Source organism: Rhinolophus hipposideros (assembly GCF_964194185.1).
Source record: "Rhinolophus hipposideros genome assembly, chromosome: 1".
Taxonomy (NCBI): domain Eukaryota; kingdom Metazoa; phylum Chordata; class Mammalia; order Chiroptera; family Rhinolophidae; genus Rhinolophus; species Rhinolophus hipposideros.
Window position 1 is genome coordinate 47726290 of NC_138047.1, and position 23262 is coordinate 47749551.

General features: G+C 31.5%; 1 protein-coding gene across 10 annotated transcripts in view; it reads right to left on the reverse strand.

Annotated features, from left to right (window-relative positions):
- Window positions 1-23262, reverse strand: part of EPHA5 (EPH receptor A5) — a 366730-nt gene that overhangs the window by 181609 nt on the left and 161859 nt on the right. For 4 of the 10 annotated variants that reach the window (XM_081026666.1, XM_081026664.1, XM_081026665.1 and 1 more), the window contains exons 4-5: window positions 7772-7927; window positions 3231-3566 (exon numbers count right to left, since the gene is read on the reverse strand). The exons of 3 other annotated variants lie outside the window; for them this stretch is intronic. In XM_081026666.1, coding sequence (XP_080882792.1) covers window positions 3231-3566; window positions 7772-7927 — 492 coding nt within the window. The remainder of the gene's footprint in view (window positions 1-3230; window positions 3567-7771; window positions 7928-23262) is intronic. 3 more of the 10 variants (XM_081026669.1, XM_081026668.1, XM_081026667.1) reach the window with 2 other exon arrangements.

The following is a 23262-nucleotide window of genomic DNA, read 5'->3' on the forward strand; positions in this document are numbered from 1 at the left end:
CATGAAAGAATTAAACAGAACAGAAGTTTTGTCACACAAGTAATCTAAATATGGTTTTACAAAGAAAGATTATCATACGTAAGTCAATTTTTTAAAAAATGTATAAGAAAGACATAAACTAACTAGAAAACTGGAGAAACTCAATGAATGTTATCCCTTTTCTAAGTTTAAGAATTCAATAATGCACATTTTATCCACTTTGCAATTTGACTATTTGTCACAAGTTCTTTACGTAATCAACATACATTTAATTTTCCTGTCATTTTGCCCTTCCTCACAGACAACATTCTTTTACTTTCATGTAAATTACTTTTTCTCACTATTTTTCTGCACTTTGAAAATCCTCACAGCAATTTTACAGTTCTTTCCTGACAGCTTCAGAACTATCTGCTGCATTTTACAATGACCATAAATTCCAACTAATTCTAATATTTAGCTTGTCATAAAACTTTGTATTTTGACTTGACTTAATTATATGCAAAAGAGTATCATTTGAATTCAGATAACTTCTCCCAAAAGCAAGGTGCTAGACTCCATAATGATATAATGGCTGTGAAAATGTTTGAAATACTGCATAAACATCCATAAATTAATCATTTAATCACCATCAGCAGAAAAGTCAGTATTTCTCTTATAGACTGAACAGCCAGTTATCTAATCAATTCCAGTTCCTAGCTGTAAGATCCTCATCTTGAAAAAATTACTATTTTTTCTTCTTGTATTTTCTGAATATAATTTTTAATCTAGACAGTCATACATGCATTGATGTTACAAAATATAAATCAATAAGAAAATGCTAGAACAAATTACAAATTTGAAACAAATCAAGAAGGAAATGCATTCCTCATAAAAACAATCCTTAGAGGAGATTGAAACTAAAGTTAAAATCTGCTGAAATAAGTTTTTATATAAAAACTACACATGATCCAGATAACTTTCTTCAATTTAATGCTTAAAGAATATTGAGGCATTAAAAACAACTATGGCCCACTTTCTATAATGTTAGTCTTTGATAGATGTCCCGCAATAGTAACATTAAATCAAAGACTTTGTAGTAGCTATTTGAAGTTAAATGTTTGTGGAAATTGAGATTCAGTTGGTCTGGAATGTCAGATACTGGGGGGAAACATCTCCTTATTTTGATTTTTTTTTTTTTTTTGGGTAGGTTTACAAAGATTTTATGGTTTGTGTAGCCTGAAAAATAGGAAAAAAGCAAAAGTCAACAAAATGTCTGCTCTGAATAAATGTTCGTTTTACATGATAACCATGCCTTGAACAGATGGATGAAAACTATTCTTTCTTGATATTTAAGGTATTTATAGGTAGTTCAAAATCACACTTTGCAGTTTTAACAGGCCAGCAAGTCAAAAAAATAAATAAAAAAAAAGAAAATTAACAAACTAGAGCAAATACTTTTAAGCACATCATTTTAAACATTCATTCCCTACATCTAGTTCATCAGAGAAATATCCTTCTATCTTTCAAAGAAGTTAAAGTTATGCAACCTAGAGAATGTTCTCCCAAAGGAAAATAACTCTTAGTAATTGTTCAATATGCTTTTATTATGCTAAGGGAAGATTCACAGTAGAGCAAAGTAAGGTTGAAAGATGTTGCACAAGAAACCTAAAATCACACATTTAGAGCCAGCATTTTTCTGATGTGGAAAGGCAGTTCACATTTACTGAATATTTCTGACATTTAGATACTGTGATGGAAAAATAGACTTATATTATTATTGTCAGTAGCTGAGTCTATACTAAAGAAAAACTTAATTTTCACTATTCCTACACAGTTGTTTGGAACTTTTTTTAGTTCTACCTTAGGTTGGGGAGCAAATGGAGAAAAATATAAAGGATTTACTGAGAAATATAGCATATGTATGTGCAATGTTTTCTCTCATGGAATAAAAAAAAAAATCTGTGAACATGCGTTCAAAATAAAACATCTAGAATGTTCAGAATGATTCTTCGTGAATTATTCAAATACCTTCATATAATCTAAAATACTCTAGAATGTTTCCATCAGTTTTATCAATCAGAAGCAACTATTAACTCAACTGTATGCATTTTCTACCTCTTGAGTGATAACAACATGATTTATCTGATACATCCAACAATTCAAATTATTTTGGCCAAGACTTCATTACCAACAGAATTCTCTTATAAATCAGTCATTCCACAACCTAGAAACTTAAATTAAGTCTGATTCGATTCAGTTAGACACATCCTATTTCACTGAGTATAGCTGACAGTGATGTCCATACTGACCGAAGTCTACCTGAGGCACTAAGAAGGTGACAAGCTTACATCCTTAGACTGAATGAGAATTATGATCAGGGAAGAGAGGGAAGTTACAACTTGTTGGCTTTTATTACCTCTCTCAACCTCAGATACCTTTGTTGACAAAAACAGGTTATACATTACTTACAGTCTTTGAGTAATTATTGCCACATAATAGATTGAATTATAAAATCGGTCATAGTTTATGTATGGATTTTATTTTACCAGAAAAGAAGCCTTCTGTGTTGATTTGTATCAAAGTGAGTATTTGAGAGGGAAATATGGGGAAATTACTTTAAGCATAACTGTATTCTCCACTCCCTAATAATTACTCCCTAATAATCCCAAGATTTTCATATGGAAGATTGATGTGTTTTCATATGGTTGCACATAGTTTATAGTTATTCTAATTTTGATGAATGGATATATTAAAAAAATGTTTAATGTGTTCTTGTTATAATAATAATAGAAATTATAAGAAAATACTTTTTCAGTCTGCAAGGAAAATTCAGCTATGGTGCCAAACAAACAAATTAACAAACAAGGAAATAAAACCTGCCTGATTACATGCTAAATTAAAAAACTTGAAGTAAACAAAACAATAAAAATATTGATTTGAGCTATAATGATTGCACTGCTTGTAATTTTGAGATAAAAAAAAATATTTGCTACAAATAGTTTCGAGCCAGAAATGTATTTTTAATGAAAAAATTCAATTAAAATATTTTTTCCACCATCCCTGAATATATCTGATAAGAAAGCCAACCCTTTACTTGTTTAAAACGGAAAGAAAGAAAAAAAAACATATTGAGATATATTCTACTTCAAGTTCTAATGCTCTGGTTTGTGAGAAATTCTCTCAACAGATCTCAGACAACATAGCCCTCAGCTGTGGAGAGAACTTACAGAGCTTGGCCTACGGTACATGATTTGGTTGGACATCACACTTACCTGCTTGATTTGTGGTTACATTTACAGACACATACTGCCGGGCTCCTGGACTCAAGTTGGACACTCCATTCACTGCCTCAATCTCAAAGGTATAGTTTGTGTGAGCAAGCAGGTCCACCATCATGACAGAGGTGTTTTTCAGGCCGATTTGCTGGGGGAGGTACCTTACATGACCTCCACACTCATCACATACACCTGCATAGGAGTTGCACTTCTTGCATGCAATATAATATGACACATCTTTCCTTCCACCAGTGTCAGCAGGAGGAATCCATTCCAGAAAGACACTAGTTTCATTAACATTTGAGATGGCATTCCGAGGAGGTGAGGGGGGTCCTGGTTTGCAAAAAAAAAAATATGTTGAGAAAAACATATATTAAGATGACAAAATTTACTACACAAGTACCTACTCTAAAGGGGGAAAAAATGATTTGCACTCAATCTTTTAATAGGGAGAATAAAAGAGTTACCATTTGTAACAATCTTGAAAAAAATCTTGTTATAGTTTTATAGACACAATAGTGGGGTTTATACCCTACAGAAATGACTGATCTTGGAATTGTTATAACACTAGTTGAGTAAAGCAGATATTTTGCTTAGGGTATATGTAAATAAATATGGATTAAAAGTATATATGCAAAATAATATTAGATAAAATTATATTTTTAAAGAGTGGCAAGTTCTTTGGCAAACACAAGGAACAAAATCCTCCTTGGGACTGAACTAATTAGCTTCCTAATTGATAGTTGTCCCTGAAACTTTGGAAGTAAACATGAAGGATTATTAAGCAATGAGAACAGCTAAAAAGAGGACTTTTCAATGCAGCGCTTGACTACAAATTCTGCACAAGAAAAAGCTTAGCATTAGCATAACTCAAAATCAATTGTATATCTATTAATAAGTCACCAACAGAATTTGAAACCATCCCTCATATGTCAAGAAAACACTAGAATTTAAGTAACTGGTCAACATAACAATCTGTAATAAAGTTTCTTTTACTCTGATATTGTTTTCATATGGTGGCTGTTTGCAAATCATGAATTTTACTTAATTGGAAATCTGAAATTTACTTTAAAAATAACAAAAAAAAAACTACAATAGGAAGAATGAAAGTATTCAGATCTTGAAGGACCAGCAGAACAAATTTATAAATGAATAATTAACAATATCCATTTGTATACTATTTCAACTATTTCTGAAACTAACAATTAGCATACTAAAGAGAACTAAAGTTGATTACATATCAATTGTAATAAATGTACCACTCTGGTGAGGGATGTTGATAACGGGGGAAACTGTGCATATGTGGGGGCAGGAGCTATACAGCAAATCCGAATCATTTTTCTGAATTGTGCTGTGAAGTTAAAATTGGTCTAAAACAATGAAGTGTTTTGTTTTTTTTTTTTAAATGATTGCCTAATGTCAAAACCTATAGTCAATTTTCAGATACTTAGAGTTAAAACTTCAGTTAGTTGTTAATATTATGGTATCAGACATTCTCAAAGAGAACATAAATTTATATATTTTAGACTTAATTACTAAAGATTTCCTGATAGGAAATAAAAGACTGTGGTTATAGTTGAATGGTTCATAAACATAAATTAAGCGAATATAGAATGAGTAACTTAGCTATATTAATATTCATATTTGTTCTAGATATAGATATTAACATTAATTTTAGTTAATATTCATTCCATATAGAATTTATTAATCCTTGACTATTGAGGACTAAATTTAAAAGTGATAGGAAAGGTACCTAGTATGTACAAAATGTCATTCAAACTTAAAGGACCCCATAACCTAAGAGTTGCCATTTTTGACAAAATAATCCCCACCTTGGCAATATTTATGGTTGAACCCTGTGAACTTTTCCTTACGTATAAACTCACACATTTCAATATAGAACAGTCACCTTTAAGTTCAAACAATTTTAATATGGAAATACAAGTATTATTTTTTACTACAACTTTTAGCTTATTTAATAATGGAAAGTAATGGAGAAAATGTGATTTCAGATCAAAAGGTTACAGGCTTACTTCTGAGATAAAGCTAAAATACACCTGAAATATGTCTAGTTCAGAAAGATATCAAACATCTAGGTTTTTCTCCTGCCAACTGAAATAGGCCTACATATAACACCTTTCTCCTAAATCTGCAAAAATGCAGCAAAGTCTGACTCTTCCTTTTCTCCTGACACTGCTACTAACATCCCCTCGATATTTGAGTGAAGGCACATATGCCTTTAAAGTCACAATGAAATTCAAATTCAGTGGAAGCCCTATGGTAGAAGCAGAGGCTCAGACTAACTTGCGCCTAATGATATTCCACTGCCTGCTGATAGATGTGATGTATAACCAAAGTAGAGCTGTGAGAAGTACACTTGATTTAAGAAGATTCATTCTGTTTTTCAGATTTTATATATATATATATATATATATATATATATATATATATGGAATCTCTCTATATATATATGTATATATATATACATACATACATATATATGGAATCTCTCTCTATATATAAGTGTGTATATATATATATACACACATATATATACACACACACATATATATATATAAATTGGAACCATGTAAATATATATATAAACACATACACACACATATATGTACTTCATATATATACATATATGTATATATGTGTATACATACATATGTGTATGTATACGTATGTACATATCGTAAATGGAGTTGAAACCATAAATTTAATTCCAAAGAGCCAAAGAAAAAGCAAAATTCTTTATTTTCATCTGAATATCAATCAAGCCATTTGTTCAAGGGATGATATGCAGTATTTGTGGTAGCATAAATGCAACTAAACACAGAACATCCACATTCCACATTCACAAATTAAAGATCTTCCTCATGAGTCATAATAGTCTCTTTCAGAAACACATACAAATTAATGTTCTTTTGAGACCCAGTGTTAGAAATTCACATACTTGGAAACAGAGAATATATGAAGCCTCAGGTACTAAAACGAGTGCTAAGCAGCCTTTGCCACCAGAGAACCAGCTCTCCCCATTCCCAGACTTCATAAATTTACAGAAACAGAGACTAACAGTTATGCTTACAAAGAGAAAGATGATGGCTCAACCATTCAAAGAAATTATATATAAAATTAATGAAATTTAAAAGGTAATGCAAGACATAGATTTCTCTCCCTAATTTATCACTCTATTGTCTAGCCAACATTTCCCTGCACTATTTGGGCATTCTTTTGCTCTGAATAATAGAAATAATCTCCACTGCAACCAAAATGTACCATATTCAATCATAGTTTATATCGCCTCTATTCAAATTTATTCTCCCAAAAGTGTATATAATAATGTAATTTACTCATTTGAAAAGGAACTTTTTATAATTAGTAATCACTTAACCCTTAAAATTATCAGTCCTGTGATAAAAGAATGATCTTTAGCAATGTAAAGCTAATCAATACCAATGCTTTAAGGAATTAAAATATATTTCACTGACATTATGAAATTCAGAAACTAAAATTCAGATGAAATTTCAGTTTGTAATTCTTCGATTAAAGGCACTGTATGTCTTTATATTTAATTCTAATGAATATTACATTTCAAAAACTTTTTCATCATCTTTGAGGGCAACTACAAACCAATGGGATCTAAAATAGTAAAACAAGGCAGGTCATGAAAATTTAATGTTATGCAGTAAGGGGAATCACTTTTCTCTCATTTTCTGTTTTTGTTTCGTTTGCTATAGGGACCATGGATGTGGAAAAAGTATGAAAGTATTGTCATCAAACAAATACATAGATTTGTTTCCTTCCCAGAAATATGCAGCTCACTAGAAAAACAAAATCACCAAAAGCATTAATGGAGGTTAATGCATCTACTGGAAATGTTGGAATTAGGTGTTTAATATTCATCACCCTAATTATACGATTATTTGATCACGTACGTAATAATAGATAAGAGCACTCATAAGGAACATGACAACTGCTTGAAAATCTTAGCTGAAATATTGGTTTTATATTTGACTCAAATCTGATTTGCCAACCCCCAGTTCTCCATGTTCCTGTAGGGTTTACTATCTTCTTTTATAAATGACCTTCCCATTGTCTTTGCAGCTTAGTGGGGCAAGTTAGAACAAGAAGGTGAAGTCCCATTGACTGCACGTTTATGTGATCAGAAAGCTGGGTTGGAGGAAGAAGAAGAAAACTTACCATGAACATGGAAATGGATTGATCAGAGTCACGTTTGGCTTCTATGAATACTAATAGAAAACAGAAAATTAAAGGAGAAGTTCTATGCCTGTGTCTCAGATGTTGAATTTGAAATTACGGAAAATGGATGCTTCTCACAGTGAATGACAAAAGAGCCTCAAATGTTTCAATGCTTACTCAAGAAGATTGAAATGTGGTGAAAAACTATATTAGAAGATTAAACCATTATGCCTGTTTTAGGGGAAATGGTAATAGAATGGAACAGGCTCCTCCATGCTTTTTCTTCAAACTGGTGAAAGTTAGCATCACCAAATATCCATGGGTTTCCTTACTTGTGCATGCCATTGTGGGTGGATCAGACTCCCTCCTGAAATAATCCTTTTCACAGACACAAGAGGTTGAAGCTTCCTCATGGGTATAACTGTGAGGTGGACATTTGCTGCAGCTCTGGCTGTGAGGTGAGGCTTTGAAGAACCCAGGTCTGCACACTGTCAAAAGAAATAAGAGACTAAGCTTTTCCCTGGAACAGATGCAGTGTTTGTTTTGTGAATAGTGTCATTATTTTGACTAGTATACACAGATTACACATAATACAATCTTTGCATTAATTTCATTTTTATAAGCTTCTGAATCATAAATACCAGGCTATTCATTCAGATAATCAAATATTTATTTTAAATATTTAAATTAAACATGTTTGAAATGTTACATATTTTGAATGATTTTTATGCTACAAGAGCTTATAAGAAATTATATTATGAAAGGTACTTATTGTATTTAAAACTGAAACAGTGCTTTGACTATAATTTTCATTTCCTCTATTAATACATATTACATCAAAGAAATGCACATTTTCCGTTATGCTCATAGAATTGTACGGTACAGAGTAGGCCCTCAAAATTTTGTTATTAAATGAACAAATTAATTAATTAATGAGTAGTTGCTAAAGGCTTTATAAATTCTCTTAGATTAGGGAGAATGCATGAATGAGCTGGTGCATCATCCACATTATATTGTAATTTCAGGAGAAGTTGGATTTTAGGCATTTATTTTAGATTTTATTCCAGTTTAGAATTGTTCATTGATTCCATATGCATTTATTCTAATATCAGTCATACTTATACAAATCATAATGATCTTTAAGGGTGAAAAGTGTGTTTCATTTAATTTTGCATTAACAATTTTTATCACAGTGTTTGACCCCATTAGGTGTTTATAAATTGTTATGTAGTGCGTGAATGAATGAATAGCATGGCATGAAAATTGTAACTGAAGTATTAAGAATAAAGAAAATGTTTTCTGATATTTTTGTTAACATTTCTAAGTTGGTGGTCAGGTAAATAAGTGCTAATTAAGTGAACCTTTTTTTATTCTGTGCATTCTCTAGAGATTTATATTTTTCTTTCTCCTCAGTGGCTAATAAAGTCAAACTTCAATATTCCAATTGTCAGTATGGGCCAACTGGAGATTGACAGACACCAAACTGATGGTTTGATTACTTTTGGGGCTTATTTACATAAAGCCAATCAACCATCTATTTAATTTCTATTTTAAAATTCTCTCTCTCCGTGTGTGTGTGTGTGTGTGTGTGTATGTGTGTGTGTGTATACACACAGAGGGCGCCAAAAAATGTATACACATTTTAAGAAAGGAAAACCGTACTAAAATTGCAATACTCAATATATATACCGATAACAAAAGATGAATACAAGTCACGTTTGACTTCTGCAACTACAAGACGTGCTCAAAGTGGTTACCATCAGCATCCAGACACTTCTGATCATGGCGAACTACTGCTGGAGTAACGTTGACCGAAGTGTCCACTTGCAAATATATTTTTGGCACCGCCCTGTATGTATATGTATGTGGTGTGTGTACACACACACACACACACACACACACACACACTACATGCATATGGGGAACTGCCAAAAAAATGTATACACATGACTTGTACTCATCTTTTGTTATCGATAGATATTAGTACAATTTTAATATAGTTTTTTTCTTTCTAAAATATATATACATTTTTTTGGCACCATATGTGTGTATATATGTGTGTGTGTGTGTAAACATTTATTCATGAATCAATTAACATTTGCTAAAAGTCAAAGGTAAACTAGTATTTCAATAAAAAATTTTGAGACAATGAATTGGGGCTAGGTTTCATGTGTCATAAATTATCTAGAGTTTTAGTAATCCATGCTAAGTCTTTTTGCCATCACCAGGAATAATCAAGAATTGACAAAACTGAGAAGGTACTTTTTTCACTAGATCTAATTATAGCTATAGTAAAGCCTTAATGCTCTTATAAATTCAGAGAATGTGAAGGTATTTGAAAGATAAGAAGAGCTTCTTGATAGTGTTAGGGGCATTCTTGTAGTTAAATGATTAGTAGAAGGTTTAAAATATTATTTTTCTTATAATAGGATTGCTGTAGCAGCTAGTACCATTCTTAGTTAAATTATCTGATTTTCTTCTTTTATCCTTTTATTCCCACTTTAAACATTATTTGTTTCAAAGACATGAAGTGCCAATCCACACATTCTGCATATTTGAAATTCTTTTATCAAAAGTCATTTCTTTTCTTTTTTAATGAGTGCCTTTTAACTTAAAAATTTTATATGATACCCTATATACAACTGCTGTTCAACCTTCTATTGGAACTTTGGAAATAGGAAATAATATAAATGAAGTAAAAGCTTGATAAATATGTTTTCCTATTCAGTAGCTCAACAAATTGCTTTCAGCAAGTGTTCTGGGCCAGAAATTTTGCTTGGTACTTGGTTACAGAGGTACACCAGATAGATATGGCTCTGCCTTTATGTGTCTTAGAGGTATTTCATAAATAATTAGAAATATGAGTATGCTAGGAAAGAAAAAGAGCTACGGGAGTGAACATCAACAACTAAGTTAGGCTGGAATGTAAAGAAGACTTTCCTAAGGAAGCTGAATCTTTGCTGAGATGTAGGTCAGGAATATTATATAGTTTGAATAGGAGTACTGCAGTCCCTTAGAGGGAAAAATCCTTTTGAAGGATGAAAAGAGATGGAGAACAAATAGGGAGATGGGGAAAACTAAAGAGTTAATCAGAGAGGTAATAGGAATAGAGTGGTAGCGATAAAGTCAAACAAGAAAGAGGACACCAGGTCAGAAACACCTTATAGCTTGTATTATTTGGGGCTTTCATTTATGATTAAACAGAGGTCATTACAAAGTTATAAGCAAGTAAATAATAAGATCAAGACGGTGTTAAAGAGATCATTTCACAGTAGCATGGGTAAGCAATTGGAAAGGAGCATGCATGGAGGTCATTGCACTTTCGTTTCAGTTGAATTGGTCCAGAAACAGTCTGTTGCATGACAAGAGTGGTTCCAATGGTGAGAGAAAGAGGTGAATTCAGCAGATAAGTGTGAGGTGAAATCAACAAGTTTTCATGATATATTTAATGGGTCAGATGAGTGAGTGGGAAATCCTAAGAATGACTCTAAGGTGTTTGGCTTAAATTACAGGCTTAAACAGGAAATACCGGTGCTATTTTCTCAGATAGAAACCACTAGATAAGAAATGTATTTGAAGGAAGATAATGATTACGTTTAAATTTTTATTTAATTTGAAGTAGCTGAAGAAATCCAAACGGAGGTATAGAGAGGAAAACTGTGGGCTCAACATCGTCCAAGAAAAATATCACAAAACCATAATTATTCATTGTCTTCAAATCATGGCCTCAAATCCAAATTAATGGGACATGTAATGCTACTAGACAATCTTAGTATTATTTCCCTAGTTAAGTTCCCAGCATCAACATGAGTATTACTGTGTTACCCCGAAAATAAGGCCTAGCCAGACTATCAGCTCTAATGCGTCTTTTGGAACAAAAATTAATATAAGACTGGGTCTTATATTATATAAGACCTGGTATTTATTATATTATACTATGTATGTTATGTTATGTTATATTATATTATATATTAATTATATTCCTGGTATTGTATGTATTGTATTGTAGTGTTGTATTGTGTTGTGTTGTGTTGTATTGTATTATAAGACCCGGTCTTATATTAAAATAAGACTGGGTCTTATATTAATTTTTGCTTCAAAAGATGCATTAGAGCTGATGGGCCAGCTAGGTCTTATTTTTGGGGAAACATGATATGTATCTTCTCCTCTTCCTTCTAACTTATTATAAGCTCTGTTCCTTTGTGACTCCTAGTTGGTACCTTTGCACGCTGAGGAAACAGAAATCATCAGAGAGGAACTTTCTAATTTTCCTACCTTTAAATCTCCAAACCTATACAGACTTGTACCTATGCTCTCTACCTTAAATATCTTTGTTTGAACTAGGAACCCATCTCTACTTTCTGAGAGTAATTTTTCAAGTGTCTACTACCCATTTTAATGTCATTCTCTCTCTCCCTCTCTCTTTTTCTCCTCTTTCTCCAAACCTAATCATTTACATAAGCCCAATACAATTTTCCGTAATTTTGGAATGAAAACAAAGTGAAACAAAATAAAACAAATAACAACAACACAACTATCAATCTCAATTTTTATCAATCTCACTTGATCCCAATTCTCCCTGTAACTATCAAACAATTTTGTTTCCTTTCAGAACATAGTTTCTTAAATTATTTTCCACACATGCATCTTTAGTTCCTCATTTTAAATCATACACTGACACATTCCACTCCACTGAAACTACTCAATTAAAACTGCTTTTGTTAAGACTGCAGTCATGTCTGTCATTGCCACACTGACTTCTCTACAACATTTGATCAAGCCCTCTTTTGGGAAATTACAGTTAATTTCACTACAAAATGATAGCTAGCATAGCGTACAAGTTTCCACAAAACATTTAAGAAATCCTTCAAATGTGGTCCCCTGCAATGCTCCCTATCTCCACCCACACTAACCTACTTATAATATTCTGCTCTTAAGGAGCAGAAAATATCATTCTTTGAATATTGTAGGAAAAGCATTCCAAGTCAAAAGACAGGAAGTGTAAGTCAGGGAAAAAAAAAAAAAAGCTTGCAGTCCACCAAGTCCACAATAAAGACTTTGGATTCAATATGAATGCATTTGGAAGACACTATGGGTGTTATTATTATTATTATTATTATTATTATTATTATTATATTTTGAGTCCATTTTTTCAGTAAAGCACTGTGGCAAGGTAGGTTTGCACTCTGGTGAGAATATAACAGTTGTACTCCACACACTGAAGTTACAACATATTGAGAAGACAAGAAGTAAACAAGTAATAATCCAAAGAAACAAAATCGATTTTTTGCATTTTAATTGTGACAAGATTTAACAAATAATTATTTAAATAAGTGGTAAAATTTCTCTAAATTCCAACTTGATACATTTCATTCAAAATAAAGGAAGCTTCTGGAGCAAAGTTGTTTCACCTGATCCTTGTTTGTACATTGCCTAAAGAGTATTTGGAAAATACTATGCAAGTCCATTTAAGTTGGGCAAGGAGTAGGAGAAAAAATATGCATACTACTTTGACATGTTTCATAAAATTATTCTGGTAATCCTTAGGAGGGAAGGAAACTATTTGTAGTAATTTTGATTCTAATCCATGTTTCCCAGCTCACTTTAAGTGCTACCTTTTCCATGATGCTCATGTTGATCGCCATGAAAACATATTTTTTTTTCTTCCACATCCTTTAGAACTTTGAACAATTTATTTGACTCCCTTGTGGCAGACAGCAGGACTTTTGTCATAATTTTATGTGTATGAATTCTCACCTGTTCCCAACTCATACCTATACACATTCTGGAAAATGGAATCTGTTCGTTTCATTTTCATCATACGAGAATATAGTAGCATAGGCTCTTGTACTGAGTACATAGTCATCAGTATTTATTGGTATAAATAGTACATTTGTGTACTCAGGGTCTAAATGACATAGCAGGAACTTACTAAAAGCTGGTTAACCTGAATTATTTAAATATTCAATTCAGGCAAGTAAAAAATATGTATTACATCTATACTCGCTACTTTGGTAGTTTCTTAGTAGTTTTGCAGAAACTACTCTAGGTCTCATATTTATTACTTCAAATACAAAGATGTTAATGACATCTATTAAAATACAGTTTTTAAATCTAACCAGAAAAAAGCATGTCATCACGATTCAAATGAATAGAGGCCTTTATTTGTTAAATTATGAAACGGTACTGCACAATCTGATTAAGAACGTGTTTTTAAGTTCTCAAAATTACAAAATTGGTTAAACTGACAATTTATGATGTTTTTCACATTTTTTTAAATTGTCACTTAAATTACTTTTAACGTTTCCAATATATTTTACTCTTGAAGATGTATCACCCATGGGATACCTAAGTGAATTATTTTTACAATTCAAAGTTAACCCTCCAGGAGCATGGACACTAAGAAAATTAAAAATCAAAGTAATGTAGAAAATACTATTTTTGTAATTTAGAATATTATAACTCTCCCCATTAGAATTAAAATGCATATACCATTTTAAATATACATATATATAAATAAATGAAAATAAAAATGCACAGACTGTTGCTGTATATAGTGTTCAAGATATAATTAATCTTCAAAGAGTTATCGAATTTATCCAATTATGCTTTATTAAAAATGACAGAAAATCACTATGAACAGGATTTTTACCATAGTTTTGTCTTATGTGAATTACCAGAGGACATAAGCTAAGTCAAATTTGTCCAGATTTTTCAAAATGAGGTCCCCATAAGATAGTTTGGTCTATTTTAAAAGATATGTTTATTAAGAAAAACACAACATGCTATAAAAAAATTACAACTCAAAATATATCAAATAACATTTATACTAAAATTCAACTATGATAGCATAATTATCTTCATATTTAAAATATCTGCTCAGTATAAAAAATAGGTATTGGGTTAAAAAACTGACACAATTAAAATACATTTTAAACTATGAACTCTACAATTTGGCAACACCTCTTGAATGTTTGCAAACAGAAAAAGGAGAAAGATCCTACCTAAGAATTTGAAATTGTTGGCTAATCAGAATATGATTAAATTACTAAAAGCAATAAAGCTATATAATTTTAGAAAATAATATCACAGAACAAGAATATTACTGATAAATACATTAAATCTCTCTCTACAGATAAATGTTTAACTTAGGCTCACCAAATATTGACATGAGTTCAAAAAACTTATATGATATTTATAAATGAAGAGTAAAATTAACTAGTTACATATCCCTCACATATTCATTCTTTCAAAATATGTAATAAATTAGACCTATGTGGCTGAACAGTACTGAACACTGGACCTACAGATATAATTAAAATTTATTCATTGCTATTATGTCATTAAATAACTTAGTCATCTGTGGTGATTGCTTATATGCTGTCTGGCACATATTTAGACATTCATTAATTCAGCAATGGTGTTGAGTATTAATATACTCAATTAAAAAATGATCAAGTCTAATATCTTCTTCCCATAATTTAGGATAAGAAATTACCTTACCACCTCCTTTAGAGTTTAGAAGAGCAGAATATCCTTAAATTTAGTAAAAATGTATTATAATATCACTTCCTGTTTTATTCCTAAAATAGAACTTATATACTCCATAACTAATAACAAAGTTAGAAAATATACTTAAAATTTAAAATATACTTAAAATATACTGAAGAAAACATGTGTAGATATAACCAACATATTAAAAAATCTAGGACAGAATGTTTGTTAAGGTCAAGTAAAGCACATTGATTCAATTATTGTTTATTTCATAATTATTCCTTTACAAATGATGTGGCTTCTTAAGATAAAATAGTTAAGCTAAATTAATTTCAGTTTTACAAGTTAAATTATAAGAGTCTTGCAGAATATTCTATGAAAAGACATTCTGCAGTGGTGTGATCATATATTTTGTCCACGTTGGCTACATGGACACATTTGCGATACATTAACTGAACCACGAGACTCACTTTGGGTTGGAATGGACTGACATATGGCCTATAAGCCATGGATAATTGTAAATCACTACCTGAATATTTTATATTTATCTAACTGAATCTCCCCTAAAATAAATGTCGCATAATTTCAGCAATTCTTCAAAGCCTTCTACAGTCCATGTAAGGATGAATATTTATTCAAATAATAGAATCCATGGTATCTCTCAAAGCAGAGGTTGTTTTCTCCCCTTAAATTTTAATTTGATTGGATGCCTCTATAGTAATAAATCACTGCAGATAATTTTAAAGCTTTATCTTAATTTTACTGGATATTTCTAATATCTCTATAATTTCAATATATGCTTAAGATACTGAACAATGTTGCTCTCCCAAGGAAACAAATGTGAATCAAAATTTGATGCACTTCTATAGTCATGGTTGTAGGATATGCATGAGAGTGTATGTGTATGTGCAAAAACACCTTTTATTTCTGGTTACATATTTTCCATTTCATCAAAAGTTTTAATTATATAAAGATTTGGAAGTTACCAAGGAGAATTTCTACTGTTAAAAAAAACAAATTAAAAATAATACATTGAAAGATTGAGAAAAGTTGGTATAAAATGGGCTTGAATTAAGCATTGTACTTTCTCTACTCGCATACATTATCCTCACTTTTTCATAGAGACAAACAAAAGATATCTATCTGAACAAGGGCTAATCTTGACACCAACAAACACTATGTGTAACTGTTTTATTATGTCAATTTGGTTTTATAAAAAAATGGTGCTTTTAAACAGTCTTTAACAATTTAAATTCTTCATAAGTAAGAAAAAAATCAACTATGAAGTGTTTGATGAATCCCATTCTCAGTGAATTTGCACAGTAGAACAGCACAAAATAGAAATTAAGTTAAATCAAATTAAGTGACTTTTAAATTTTAAATGATAAATCCTCTGGTATTTTTATTATGTCTTCAACTGGTGAAAGCATTAAAGCCAAAAAATCAAGGAGATGACTGGATTATAAAACACTGAAAAAAACAAACTTGTACATAAGTTTTTGAGAGTAACCAAAAGTTAACACTATGCCTTGCAAATATTTTCATATATTCTCATGGGTTAATTGGCTATCAAAAATGTATAATTCTTTTATATCTTCATAAGTAAAATTAATGTTTATAATTATTTTGTAAGTTTAGAGGAAAACTAGAAATCTGTTTTTGAGAAAATTTACCATGGAAAATTATATAAAAGGGGAAATCTGTGGATGAATGCTGACTCACTAAAAACCATGACACAAATTTTAGCATTTGTTTATTGATAATAAAACATATTACCTTTTCTGAATTAAAAGATATCCAAATACCCTACTTAGAGTTTTCTCTCATCATACACATGGACAATTTTTCTGTACAAACTGAATAAATCTGATGATATCTAGACCTTTTCACCTTGTTTTATATTGAATATGATGAAAAATTAAATATTCATGAAATATCATGAATTAACCTTGTATCAGCCTTTAATGCTTCTCTTCATTATTCAATGGTTCAATCCATATGCTTTTCTGAACAACATTCATGATAATATGAATGTTTATTGTCTTGATGGTGGAACATATAGTTTAAATATTAAGCTAGATGATTTACCTGTAATTGAAAGGAAAGCTTATGGCCCATGTATTGATTTGAAGAATCCATTACTTTCAGAATCAAGTAGTGAAACCCAGTTTGTTTAACTCATGTCTGTATGGTCATAAAATAAGTCCAGTTAGGAATCATGAAATGAGTATGTTCCAGTTAATGTAATAAAATTTCAGTGAAAGGACAAAAGCATCCAACAGAACATTTGTTATGCAAGTATATGCTTCCATCATGTATTACAGAATTGTACACCTGAAGCTTATGTAACTTTACTAATCATTGTCACCCTAATAATTTTTAATTAAAAAAAAATATATACAAGGTCTGGGTCAGTATCTTGGCCTTGACAGCTAATGTAAAAACTGTTTTTTGTTATGACCATCTCTCTTGTACCACTGGGCAGTACATCTTAGTATGCTAACTTAGAAGACAATACTGCCTCTGTAACAAAAATTATATTTCCTTTTAAAATGATGGAAAAGATTATATATGTACTACATTGAAATAAACAATATACCATTACATGTAGTATAAATGCATTATTACATTTTCTCCTTTAACATCAACAAGTACAACAAATAGAAAACTTAATCTTCATTCAGAGAATTACTGCCTGGATTGATTATAATTTGAGGTTAAAATATTAACAGTGGAGATCTTAGAAAGCATAGATAGATATAGAGATTATCTGTAACAAGTGTTCAAAAACTATAATTTGACTTAAAAGAAACATTAACCCCCCCCCCATTTGTGAGAAAGTGTACTGGAGTGTAAGATATGTTGAATTTGAAATTATGAATATACATACAATGAAATGTAAGAGAACACATAGAATGTAAAATTGTTCTAAACCTGTTCTCTCCAAATTGTACACTGAGAATTAAAGGGAGTCAAGCCATTTTACCCATAGCTATGATTAACCCGTATTTATGAACTGTTCCTTTGAATTGAAAGTCTGTGAACTAGCAAAAGAAACTGGCTAACACAATTAATTCATTCGGCCAAAGCAGTCATCTATTTGTCCCTAATTTTTAGTGTGCAAGTGTCCCACTGGGTCTCAAATTAAACAGTTTCAGATATCAACATTTAGGAGTGTAATTTTTTATTTACAAAATGGGAAATTCACAACCAAAATAATGTGGTAAAGACTGTCTTTTAATAATGTACCTTATCTTTAAAACCTCTCAAATACATTCCATATTACATTATTTTTATTTGTATATGTTTAGCTCACATGTTTTTTCTTCCTAGTTTAATATGGTCACTGTTATAGAATTATTCAATCATCTCCAGAGTTTATTATTATGTTCTAGCTATCTGGCAATATAAACTTCAAACCCAGAATGGGTCTTGGCTTTTTATCAGAGGCTAGAGCAGGAAGAAAAAGAAAAGCTAGAAAAATTAACAAAAACCTAAATGGCTGATCTCAAGGGATGATTATAAAGTAGATTATCTATTTTGTAATATGGAAATTTATACTTTCAGGTTATAGTCTTAACCCAAATGAGATTATATTTAAAGCAAATACCTTTTCAGTGCCAGTTTATGATACCATTCTGCCACCATCTCTCCAAACCTTCTCTTTTATAAACAAGTAACATAGAGAATATAGTAACAGTAGCCATACCAATAAAATAGACATATATATTCAGCATGTCGACTACTGCCAGTCTGTGAGTGAAACTACAAAGATTCAAATCATTTAATTACCATAATAACAATACTAAAGTCAGCAGTGTTATTACATCCATTTTATACTTACAAAGCTAAGCAACATGCCTAAGATGTTACAAATAACCAGTAGGTGGAGAATCTGCAAGTTCAGCGTGGGTGTATCTGGTATCACAGTTAAGCTTTCTGACCATTGCTCTGCTGTCTCTCTGACAGTCCTGAGGCACTACCTTCCTTATTCCTGGATAATAGCCATTCTGCCTAATTAACCATTCTAAAGGTTGAGCCCTGTGGAGGACATTTCAAGTGTATCCCATGCAATCTCAGGTAATCCAGATCGCTCTCAGCAGGGCTTGAATTTACTATCTTTTTTCAGCTTACTGTGTTCTCCATAGTGCCTATTCCTCCATTTCATTCCATGTGGTCACATAATATCTCCTCTTTGGTTAGACCTCAAGGTCACAAAGACGTGAGTTCAATTCTTAGCAATATCACATTGTATCTATATGACTCTTGAGAGAAGATATTTACAACACTGACACCAAAATTCTTTACCTGTAAAATAGTACCTCTTTTATGGAATATTTGTAATGGTTTAATTGGAATACATACATATGAATGTGTAATATGTAACATATACACCCATATATGTTTAGCACAGTGCTTACCTGAAAATCAGCACTCAATAAATGATAACTCTTTAAATGATAATTACTCTGATTAATATGCCAATGGTTGAGTATTAGTTGCTTCTGTGTCTATCCATTCTACTCAGATTAGATTTACATCTCACAATCACAGGAGTATAGAGTTGGAAAGGACCTTAGAAGTGATTGTCATATGTTTGACATAATCCATGCACATCCTATGTGCTAACACATAATGTTCAGCAGTAACTTCTCCTCCCCTCCTCCTTTGTTTGCCCATTGAGGGAACCAGACTAACACTTAAGTGAGAGTACACGGCATCATGAAGGTTACCAAAATTCTAAATAAAGAAAGAAATTTCAGGACTCTTAATTATTTAATCAAGACACAAAGAAATTAAATAATCTGCCAAAAATCACATAAAAATTTCGGACTAGAATCTTGTCCCCTGATTTCAATGTTATACTTTTTCAGGCACATTATTAAACTGTTATCAGAAGAATAATAAGTCACTTTTAAGATGAAACTAAACCTCACAGAACCACATGCCATGGAAAGTTTTTGTTGTTGTTAGGTTTTACCTCTTCCCCTGTTTCTGTTTACCTCAAATATCTCAGACTATCTCACAACAGTCTTTAATAATATCCACCCACTACAGACTTAGATGGTCACCACACTATGGGCATAGACTGAAAATAGTCTGGCACTGACATAAACATATTTAAAATGGTCATTTAATTAGAATTTTAAAAAATTTAAGAGGCTTCCAGCATTTACAAGTTTTATCTTTTGAGTACAATGAGGCATAAACTTTTATAAGGCTAAAACTTAAGCCATGATAAATTTTCCTTACACAAACATTAAAAAACAAAACAAAACAAAACAAAACAAAACAAAAAACCTTAAATGTTAAATGATCTTCTCTTTGTGGGCTTCCAGCAATGTAAGAAATATTATTTTTTCTTATAATGCAACATAATATCACAATTTTAGGGAAAAACTTCCTTCTAAGGGACTACAATTTTAATAATACAAAATGACTAACCTAAAAAGTACAGGTGATACAAACTGATGAAAGCATGTGTAAGTATGTTATAGAACCACAAGTTTTATGTTTCTTTCTTCTTTTTTTTTTCATTTATATTATGAACCACCCACACTGACATTTATTTTTACAGCATGAAACCTACAACATTGATATTGAAGGAAAAATGTTTGTTGTGAACTAATGTTGTTTGTGTCTCCCTCAAAATTCATATGTGGAAATGATAATCTCCAATGTGATGGCATTTGGAGATGAAGCCTTGGGAGGTAATTAGGATTAGATCATGAAGGAGGGGACTTCATGCTGGGATTAGTGGCCTTATAAAAAAAGAAAGATCTCTCTCTCTCTCTCTCTCTCTCTCTCTCTCTCTCTCTCTCTCTCTCTCTCTCTCTCTCTCCCCTACCCACCCACTCACCCAATACACTGAGGAAAAGCCAAAGGCCTAGTTAACACAGTGAGAAGGCAGTCGTCTGCAAGATAGGAAGAGAGCCCTCACTAGAAAATGAATCAGCCATCACCTTGGTCTTGATCTTCCCAGACTCCAAATTGTAAAAAATAAACATGTGCTGTTTAAACCACTTAATCTATGTTTTGTTCCTTGTTGTTGTTGTTATGGCAGCCCAATCTAACATGTGTTACTCAAAGAAACATGTGTTTGTGAGAGGCAGGAGGAGGATGGTGGTTTGTTTGCTTGGGATGATGTAAGTTAAATAACATCTCTTCAAAAATTATCTTTATGAGAGATCTTTAAACTCTCAATATAGTACCTCAAGAACATCTCTCAAGCACATACAGTTTAACATACCAATGTTGCTTTTAAAAAAGCATTTTTATGGGATGATCAGTTTTTGTGTCTTAAAGGTATCTCAATGGTAATGGTAAGATTTTGCCAATGAGCATATCAGATGTTAGTAAACACTAACTTCTGAAATCTGTATTTATTATGCTGTAAAATACACTGTGTGTGTGCTTGTACGTATGTGTATCTCAATAAGACACTCATTAGAATCAATTCTTATCACAATAAGAATCATTAGAATCTTTTAAACCTTTCCACTCTATAGCCCCTATTTTGTACATACTTATATCTTATACTACAATGAAGAGGTAACTTAATTTTTAAAGCTATGAGAAAAGTTTTGTAATCTCAGCTGACACTGTGAGTAATTTACATGAGATTTCCCAGGCATTCAGTTATTTTATTCATATAGAAAATCACTCCTTACAACCTCAGACTATTATTTTGGTTTCCAAGTAGTGCATGTTACATAAAAAATTACTTTAGATAAGATTATTTATTTCCCAAATCCTTGAAAAAATAATGTAATTTTTCCAATTAACTGTCACACATTTTGTATCTCTACTACTTCTTTTCTAGTGCACCTCTCTTCTGCTGTATATTTCAGCCTAGCACAGAGTGCGGGGTTCCATGTGTATATGTACCTTAATTCATTTCACCAAGGGTATGTAGTGCTATGTGTCAGGTAAGTGCTATTCAGAAGTATGAATAAGGGTGAAAAAGATAGAATTTTGATAGATGCTACAATACAGATTTATGGGAATAAGAAACAGGAAAAATAATGATGGGAGGTAGAAAGGGTTCATAGTAGGCTGCCTGAATGAAGTGATGCTTGTGTTTATATACATATGAAAAAAATCACTTAATGGATAAAGTATAAACAGGTCAGATTTTGGGAGAGAAGTCTGTGCTGGAATTAGGTTAGAGTGATTTTTTAAAGCCTTGGGATTAAATAAAACCTTCTTGGGGAAGAGTGTTCATAGAGAAGAGATGATGGCCATCTACACTCAACATCCAACACAAAAAATTCCTGACATTGTTGTCTTTGGCTGTGTCCTTGGGATACAAAAATACTACCAAAAGACTGAAAGCATAGCTTTTAGCTTTTTATGTATTAATTATTGTGTCCTCAATGGTCTAGGACATTTATTAAGACATACTTCAATTTCATTTTCTCAATTAAAACTTTCAAGAATCCTATGAGGTCAATAATATCATCTTCCTTTACATTTAATTCAGTTATATTCCCAAAACGTACTCAAGAGCAATGCTGAGATTCAGTCCCAGCTCTTTTCAATGAGAAGTCGATCCCCTAACCTGCTATTATCCTTTAAATTCTCTTTATCTGACTCTATTAAACTTATATCCCAGGAAGAAACAGCCCCATTTTCTCGCTACACCTTTCTTTTTGGTTCCTGAAAAAAAATCCATACTTGTTTGGATCAAATGTCATCTGGCTTTATACCTTCCAATTTTTATTCAAAGATAGCCAGAACTAAATAATATCTTAAATTGTCTGGAGAACACTTTCATTTTTTTATCTTTAAAATGTAAAATTATTTCCAGTTTGTAATGGCATTTTTATAAAAAATGACGATGGATATCGACAGGGAAATAATCATTTTTTGGAAAGTGGCCATTATGTCATGATACTTGTAGCTTCTTATTAAAAAATGCACTAAATCCATCATTGACAGTAGTTACTATTCAGAATATTTAACATCTATGCATGCATGACATTGCCAGTGATAGTTGAACATACAGAAAAAGTAAGTATAAGAAATAAATGTCATGAACCATATTAATATTAATACACATTTTAAACATAAAGGCTGCAGTATTTTATATAGATTTTGCAATGAATCATTTAAACATTAACCAATATATCATGAACATGAAACATAAATGGATACACCTAACTTTGTCAAATATATCCTCTTTGCAAACATTACAAATTAATCTACCGGCAAAATATGGAAAACAACCTGATTTTTCGAAAGCTAGATGTGTGATGGTTTACTAGAACTGAGATTCTTCAGTTCTGTGATCAAGCATGACACGCATATTTGACTCTGAGCCTGCAGA